The sequence below is a fragment of the Phragmites australis genome, chromosome 22, assembly GCF_958298935.1.
Source record: "Phragmites australis chromosome 22, lpPhrAust1.1, whole genome shotgun sequence".
NCBI lineage: Eukaryota > Viridiplantae > Streptophyta > Magnoliopsida > Poales > Poaceae > Phragmites > Phragmites australis.
Genome location: NC_084942.1, coordinates 2850126 through 2859501, shown reverse-complemented (window position 1 = coordinate 2859501; position 9376 = coordinate 2850126). Strand labels below are relative to the sequence as shown.

At 44.0% G+C, this 9376-nt stretch overlaps 1 protein-coding gene across 1 annotated transcript; it reads right to left on the bottom strand.

Moving 5' to 3' along the window:
* Positions 1–7970: 7970 nt before the first annotated feature.
* On the bottom strand, positions 7971–9133 carry LOC133905385 (seipin-1-like). The gene is made up of 2 exons (XM_062347140.1): positions 9100–9133; positions 7971–8849 (listed from the first exon to the last, which is right to left on the bottom strand). Exons 1-2 carry the CDS (start codon positions 9131–9133, stop codon positions 8185–8187), a joined length of 699 nt encoding a protein of 232 aa, XP_062203124.1. The 3' UTR covers positions 7971–8184.
* Positions 9134–9376: the final 243 nt, after the last annotated feature.

The window sequence follows — 9376 nt, the reverse complement described above, 5'->3', positions numbered from 1 at the left end:
GAAATGAAGCAAAGCCTTGCTACGTTGTCCCTTGGCTAATGCCTCTTAAGAGATTTGCAAGCGGTTGCAAATCTTTAGTAGTTAGTGAGGTGATTCAACATTTAAGTTACAAACTTTGTGCTGATCTCTCTTCAATTGCAAAATTCCAGCACACACATGGCAGCACATAAAATGTGTCATAGTCGCACGAAAATGGAACCATAATCTCATAAATTTGCGGGGGGGGGGGGGGGCATCTTGACAGATCATTGCGTTAAATAAGTGTGAGAATTTGCCAGATTAAGCAACAGTAATGGGAGTAGCAGATCATTGCAGGACTACACAAGCCCATAGACCATTGGTCCATGAGTACGGTAATGAACCAATCTGATCAGACAAGTGAGCATGTGAAGTATGAATAAAAAAAGCTCAGTTGGAATATATACTAAACTGGTAGGTTTATCAGTCATGGAGTAATCTACTTCGATAACTGAGAACGCCGGCACTACCAGGCACCTGATCCCAGAAGCACTAAAAATTATGCATGGTTTGTTGACTTTATTTTGTTTAGGTTCTAGCGGGTGAAAAAAAATAGTTGTCCCATGCTGAATACTTAAAGCAGAAATGAGACACTCACCTGAAAACAAGGAAAGCAGGATCCCTGAAAACAATAGACACCTCTTAAGCTCTCAACAACTGGCAAAATCGAAACCAATTGTTAATACAGTTCCGTCTCCTGAAAGATTAGATAATGTGGTATTCATGCACAATGGTCTACAGTCTACATAACCTAATCCTATCGAAACAGAAAAAGTTGTATTGTCAGGAAAGGGAAAGAGGCGAGTAGTATTCTGCTCAGTTCGATCATATCTGTATGAATTGTGTACATTGGACACGATTTATTTTCTTCTTGTTAGAGTTGACAATGAAGTTCTACAAATGCAGCAAATGCAAGTTGACAAAAGAGGCCTTTCTGCTTCTGACCTACTATAGAATCAACTGTCAAAATAATATTATGCAATTAAAGAAAAGTCATATTACTCTAGCTGAGAGCACAAAGGCAGTTGAGCGGTTGAGGGGGCACAAAGCCTTTTGTAATATTCAGGTACCTAAACAGAAGAAAGAGAAGCATCAGCGAAAATTCAGGTACATTAGGAAGGAGGGCACAGTTTGCTGCCAATTGTAGACGAACTTGTCTTCTTCTATGCTCTAGTTCGAATGGCCCATCATGCTACCTGCAAGTTGCAACTGCTCAAAATGATATAAACTGTTGATCAGCATGAGAATTTTCCACTCCATCAAGAGCCCAGTTGGTCCTACTTTGGAATGCTGCGGTTTGGCAATGAAGAATCATTCCACAGTACACGATTCCGTACTACCTTGTTTAAACTGATGCAGCGGAATCAAGATGACAGATTCATCATTGTTGGAAGTGACACAAACAGGCATCCTTTAGAACTTTCAAATTAGTTGTGTAAAGAATGAGAAATCCTGTTCATCAATAATTTTCAGCACCTTCTATGAGATATGAGGACATGGATGAAGTGTTCGAGCAAAAGGGGCAGCAGGGATGCAGAATGCGTGTTTCCACGAGCATTCTGAAAGCTGTTCCTGAGCAACTTTGTCCGGCTCTTCATGATATCATGAGGCGAGTTCATCGTCCTCAGAAAAATCGAATAGTGCCAGTCCTAATACACGGACTCTAGGTCTGTCGTCTAAATAATTGGCGAGGTCAAATTTGTAGGAGTTCAGGTGTTTTGAGAGAATACAGCAGGGCACAAATCCTGAATTCTCGACAACCATCTAACTGATCCTCTGCCAATCTTTCTGCGCTTGTATTATTTATTTATTTATTTCCCCTCACAATGTCAGCTTGTTCCTCTTGCTGGTCTGAACTACTTGGTATTTTACTTGGTGCATAAAAAGAATGATGGCATTAGTACTTTACTGTTTCGACAGAGTTTGCCTCATCTACCTAATCCGAATTGCTTACCTTAGGTGGAAAAAGTTGTGTTGCATAAAGATTAACATTTTGAACATACACAGGTATGCCTTCAAAGACAATTTTAAACCTCCATTTATATTGCAAGCTGCATTAAAAACCTAATAAATTACAATACCATGATAATATTTTCAAGATAAATCTTCACACTATTTTCATATGGCCAATGTGAAGATACGGTATAATTGAACTATTTGATTCACGTGTTCTAAAACAGTACATTTTATCTAGTTGGCAAATCAAAATAAACTTTGCAACGACACGTCCAAATCTAGTTTGAACCTGAGTACTATGACGCCCGTTCTTTTACTGCGGTCCGGCCCATCTCCCGCTCTTGAGGCCCAACCGAAGCCCAGCCCACTCTATAGCTCCCTCTCACCGATAGCCTGGGGCCGCCTGTCATCTCCCTCTTCTGCTCCAGCCGCGCCGTGCTCGTAACCACCAGTGCACGCCCCACTCTGCGCCCCACATCTCCGCAATGGCACGCACTCCCTCGCGCCTATAAATGCCGTCCAACCCCGCCGTGCTCCCGGTTCTCCCATCCCCGCTCAACCCCGTCAGCCAGAGCTGCCCTTGTTGCCGCTCGGAGCTCCACCGCTGCTGACCGCTGTGCCCGAGCCCTCCCCGTCGCGTCTGAGGACGTCGCAGACACCGTAGGAGCATGGGAATTCTTCTCCACCGCTCCTTGACGCCGTTCTGCCACTACACGGCCATCTCCGCCGAGCTCCGGTAAGCGCCGCCGCTCCTCTTTGTCGCTAGCTTGCCCCGTAGCGTCCCGACGCCCACTGACCCGCCCTTCGGCACTGCTTGACCCCTAGGAAGCCTCCCTAGTCCTCGGTTTCGTCTCCTTGTCACCATACTGCATTCACGTCAAGTGCCGATCATCACCGCTGCCAGCCATCTTTGGCCGTTGTGAAGCCTTGGTGAGACTCCTCGTCGCCATGTCTCTGTTTTGCACCGCTTCCCATCGCGTTTGGTAGGCCGTAGCCCTTATTGAGCGTCGACGGCGATGTTCCGGCCATGTCCGAGGTGACGCTGCCGTTTCCCGCCACCGTCGGCAGCTCGTCTCCCCACTATCTGCTCTCGGCTGAGCGATCGTAGATGGACAATCGGGATTAGAAGCCCAGATATCCTTCGCGAGCCAATAGGATTTTGACACGTGGCACATAAGCCCAGTCAGATTATTTGATCCATGTCAGCATCATGCGTCGTCCACGTGTGGGCCACGTCACCCACCTGAGCCCAGTCAGCCTGTTGATGCATTAATTAGGTTTTTCAATTAAAAAAATAAATCCTTTAATCTCTGAAATTAGGTGATCTTGCATTTAGACCCTTAGACTTTACTTTTTTCATAATTATGCCATGTCAATACCATTATTTTACTTTTAGCCCTCTGAACTTTTACTTATTTATAAATAGGTCCCTAAATTTTACAAATAAGCCCTATAACTTTCTATTTTTATAAATTAGCCCCTGTTCTTTTTCAGAAAAGCCCCTATAGCTTAAAATCCTCATAACTTTTTCATACGAGCTCCGTTTTAGGCGATTCTTGCGCTCACACGATCGTAGCAGCGAGTATTATCCGTTAGTAGGATTTTCATAGCGCTTTGCTTCTGTTTAGTGTACTATTCTTAGATGTTTGTACTTGTTTATTTCTAGTGTGCGTGATTGCAATAGGAGATGAACGATTCGTGAATCTATAGGACCGGACTTTTGAACAGTTTGAGCAGCCCGCTGTTGAAGGCAAGTGTCCTTAATCACATTGATCCTATTATAGGAAAGTGTGTCTTTTACTTTCTAAATGCATACTTGTCAATATGAATCTCATGTTTAGGGTTTATTAATACTTTCCATGATTATCCTTGTCACTTGTGTTGTATTTTAAGTGTCAAGAGTAGAAATGCTTAGTTATGCTGTCAAGTCGAGTGGTTTAAATGTTAATATGACTAATGGTCTCTACAATATGAATCGGTTTGGGTAATCTTTTGTAGCAACATGGAACATAGGGATCTAGGCATGTTGGTTTGGTGGGTATGGCTGCTGTGTGCATATTGGGTGATGTGCGAGTACCTGCTTGAGATCCTAAGGACCGGTTCATGGACATGTAACCCAACATAACAGGGCAACCACGAGGCTTATATGGTATGACCTGGCCAATTAATTGGATGCCCTCCTTATTCTGTACACACCAGTGGACGGTTGAGTAGCACAAGAGGTGGCCTCTGCAGTAGATAGAATCCCTGTTAGCGGTAAAACCTTAGTGGATGTTTACGGATTTGGAGACACCTTGTAAAGGTCTTGTAGTGATCTCTTAGCGCACACATTGGAAGTGTGTAAGGTACTGACGAGTACCAGCAAAAGAGTTGATCACGACTCGTAGGTAAAGTGTGCAGACTCTGTAGAGTATAAAACTGATTGATCAGTCGTGCTCATAGTCAAAAGAGGGCCTGGACTTCTTCATGATTAGTGGGGATCTTGGATGGTTGGTTTTGGGTAGTCAAGTGGTGGTACCCCAGTGAGTTAGTAGCCGGATATGGGATATCTGGTGAGTCGGGTAGTTGGATGGAATCCGATAAGCTATTCCTTTAATGTTGGTATCGTCACACATAGTAAATAGAATTGCTATGTCCTTTTTGAGTCCTAGATTAGGATGATATAGACGCAATCAACCTGAATCGAACATTTCTTGCCTTAAGGCTTCATATCATGTTTTTTCACACTTCCTGAGTACTCTATGTACTCACGCTTGCTTTCTCCCAAACTCTTGATGCTGCTCAGAAGGTGAAGACTTCGAGGATGTCCCAGATGATGGATGCTGAGTTCTAGGCAAAGAAAGTTTTTGACCTGAAGACCATGTCCTAGGCTAGCGCTCCTCCGGACAACGTCTGTGGATGGATGGAAGATCCACTATCGCTGAAAGTTATCTTGGTGTTTTCTTTAAGACCTACTAATACTTTTGTAATGAATCTTACCGTTATGTAATAACACTATTATATTATTATTTATAAAGTCACCGTATGTATGAAACTTGATCCTGACATATATGTGGAATGTATATGGTTTGTTCTTTTTAAACCAGGTGTGATAAGTACATTTTAGGTGGACAAATTTCAACAGCAATATTAATAGTGAAGTGCTAGATCAGACTGATAATTGGATGAACAATGTGGGGGAGGGATAAGTGGATCATGGATCACTCGTGGTCCCCTGACTTGTGAGATATATGATCAGTGAAAAGAACATATACACATTCTAGTACCGTCATGCATCAAGGCATACACCAGCGCTAACAACTCCCAAGATCACAAAATCCAGTGGAATACAGTGGCAAGTTTGTCACTTTATTACCTACCAAATTCAGTATTAAAACAAACAGATTCACCTTCCAATGACTGAGGGATTAACTAATGAATAAACAACATCAAGGAAAGCAAGACGAAGGATTAGAAACGAAGCAAAAGCTTTGCTCCCTTGTCACATGGCTAGTGCCTCCATTTTTGTCAAAAACGGCTCATATTACCCATAGGACTAGGACTACATTTAAGGTAGCAACTCTATATATACTAACCGCTCTTAAATTCCAGCACTCCAACAAAGAATGTGAGAATGTGCCCTTAATCTCATAATTTTGCCCCCTTATTGCCAGTCCACTGTATTAACTAACAGACAGAATATGCCAGGGACTCACCTACTGCTGATGCAGGCTCTCCACAAGGTCCTGATCCATTGGTCCATGAATCATGAACCGATCTGATCTGAGAAATGAGAATGCGAAATATGGTTAAAAATTCTCAGTTTAAATATACTACATTAAATCATGGAACAATGTGAGAACGTGATACATGCATTGTCAAACCAATCGTTGATCCCAGAAGCATTATAAAACTGGTGCATGGTCTGCTGACTTTGTTTTCAGATTCGAGGAGGAAAAACTAGTAGCCTCACACTGAACTCGATTGGTAGAGCAGAAGTGACCAAATGAGACACTCACCTCAAAATAAGAAGGCGTGATCTCTGAGAACAATAGACAACCGTTTTTTAGCTTTTGGCAACGGGCAGAAACAGAAATAAATGGTAATACTGCAAATTAGTTAGTTCCTTCTTTTGGCAAATCAGATTACGTGGGTCTTCACGCACAATGGACCACATATATAATCCAGTTAGTAAGGACAAAATGTATTGTCAGAAGTGTGAGAAACAAATATTATGCTGCAGTTCAAGTATACTTGTATGATAGCGTGATAGATAGATGAATTATGTACATTAGACATGCTTTCTTGATTCTTGTTGAACTAGAAAAAGTTGACAATGAAGGGTTTATAAATGCAAAATACACAAGTTGACAAAAGAGGTTTTTCTGTCGCTAACCTACTATTGGACCAGCTAACAAGATACTTCCGTGCTGCTGGGGAGAAGATATATTACTCTTAACTGACAGCAGCAAGGCAGTTGAGGAAATGGTAAAGATACTTCTCTAACCTTATCAAACTAAAAAGAGAGAAAAATCAGCATGCATGCAAATTCATATTTCCAAATTGGCATATTGCACTCACTAGGAAGGATGATAGCAGGTTGCTCCCAAATGGAAGTGAATTTTCCTTCCTCTGTGCTGGTGTAGTTGGAACGGCCCATGCTAGCTGCAAGTTGCAACAACTCAAAATACTATAATCTTCTGATAAACATGAGAAGTCCCCATTAAATTAATTAATCATGAGCCCACTTGGTCCTAGCTTAGCATGCAACGGCTTGGCAATCCTTTTACAGTAACATGATTATGTAGTGCTCAATATATTATTTTGTCCTCTACTTTGTGGACGCCACAAAATATTGGTGTACAAAGACTTACAAATCAGTTGCCTGAGGCACACAATGGCCCTATATTATACAATTTTGAGTGCCTGTGATAATTAGGACCTATCTAACAAATCAGTTATCTTTCCCTGTCTACATCCTACCCAACAAAAGAACAGAAATAAGAAAGGTAATGATACATAATTGCAGGAAAGCAAATGGTTCGAACTAGATAATTTATTGGCTTAAGAGGGTGAAAATACACAGATTACTGAGAGAGTGGCCTAACTTAAGAGATACTAGCCTGTAGAAAGTAGAAACATGTTGATCCATGCTCTTATGTGCAACATCTGTAACCATGAAGGGGACACTCCACAACTTTCCTGCATATAAGTCGCCCAAACAACTAAAGTGCGGGAACCACATGAATATATAAGGAACACAAATTCCATGCACTTTATCCATCAACACATGATTGCCATCATTTGTATCGTATATTCGTATGTAATGTCGTATGGAAACCATTTAGATCTCATATACAAAAGGTTGGCTTTAAGAACTTTGATTAACAGTAAACACAAGCTTCATAGGAACCCCTTTGATCAAATTAACCGATCTCATATAGTGACGATTGGGCACAATCGGACCCTCAAGGATCACTAATGACCTCACTAGTCTCCACCACCGCAACACTAGAAGTTGAACCCTCAGCGAACTCGAGCTCCACGCTGCCTCCATGTAACTGCGTGCGAAACTGTGCCTTCCTCTTGCTTCTTCTCTCCCTACACTTCACTACAACACTTTCAGATAATTCCTTGGTTGGTCTCTCACCAAAATCTCCTGTACCCAAATCAGAAACTGTCTTTCCATTGACCTGAAGCTCAGATAACCTCCTATTCCTCAGAAACCGCAAGGGGGCGGACCCAACAAATAGCAAGACCAACTAGGACAGCAAAGACAGAGAAAGACACCCACACACATAATGTCCATTTCAAGCTGCGTGCCAGGCCTTTTGTCCACGGAAGAGTTGTCTGCACAAGAATCTCTGCTGTGTACACCTGGGGCAGCTGGTCCAGATGTCTCACTTGTTGAGCTAGAGAGTGTCACATGATCTATTATATAAGATGGATCACGGAAAAATAAAAATTTAATAGGTGTCCTGTGCACCCCGTGGACACAAGGTGGATCCGCCCCTTGCTCTTGGCTGCAGCAAAACTCTGATGAGCCCTGTTATCTTATGGCGGCCATGGCCTTCCCTTTAGCGCAGCACCTCGAGTGTTGCAGTCTGGCTCTCGCCTCTCGGTGACATCAGGGCAGATTGCGCCAGCCGGACTGGGGTGCTCTTGTACCTAAGCATATATGGCTGTGTAGCAGATGCCATGGTGATTCCACTTACAGAGATCGCCTCCGCTTTAATATACCGAAAACAAGTTTATCATGAGATGCAAATCAGCAAACGAATTGCTTAGCTCCAAGAATTTTGGATCCGAAATTAAGTAATAAGCATTTACATATACCTGGAACATGTCAACCTCACGATTGTGGTAGGAATCAGGCAGCAGCAACGCCATTGACACCCTCACCGAGTGCCCTGCTGGCAGCGCCATGGCGGCGCCTCGCGCACTACCAAGGACCACCGCGGCGCTAGGCTGCGCCTCGGTGTAGACGAAGTAGAGCGGCTGACGCACGGTCACCGGCTCCTCAACCCAGTGCCGGACAAGAACAAAGCCGAGTAGCACGGACACGAATAACTCAGAGACAAGGACAGCAAAGGCGCACGCCGTGGCGAGCAGCCCAAAGGCCGCGCGCCGGAGGTTAGAGGCGACCACCGCAGCAAGGGCGCGCAGCGCGCCGACTAGAGCGGCGAAGGGGAAGAAGAGGCTGAGGATGGCAGAGGCGACGTGCTCCCCGAGGAAGGTGAACAGCCAGACGAGCCAGCCTGCCGAGACGGCCAGGAAGAGGAGGGCATCGTCGTTGGACTCCCCGGCGGCTGTGCTTCTTGGCCGGCCGGTGTAGAGGCCGTTGCCGGCAAGGAGTAATCGTGCTGGTATCTGGACACCTGGTGTGACGCTGAATCCTTAGAAGCTTGCAGTTGTAGGACCCTAGGGATGGAACAAACTCGGCGAAGATTCGAGGGTTGCTGTAGCCTGTAGAGTGCAGTGCTGCTCTAGGGTGAAGAGCTACACGTGGCAGGAAGAAGATGTTGGAAATTAATCTTGTTTTGATGTCTTTAGGTAAGTTAAATATGTTAAATATTTAGTACATGTAAGTCAGATGCATGCACGTAGAAAGCTAGGATAGAAAGTCTACGCGTCCGCGGGATACACGGCAGCGGATCAAGTCCGAGTCGTATGCTTGCATGTGTCCAGGTCGTGGAGTTCAAGTCGAAGTCTATATGCTTGTATGGCAAAGTACACGTGCAGGTGTACAGAGTCCAGATCGTATACAAGTCGGAGACGATAGCTTATATGTCTGGCCGGTCATGTACTCAGGGCCTATATATATAAGCAAGGGCATGTAATATCAGTTTAGATGGCATCGGGGAGAAAAGTTCAAAGTACTCAGTTAAGTACTCGGCGAGCTTGGATCTCCTCAGGCTATTGA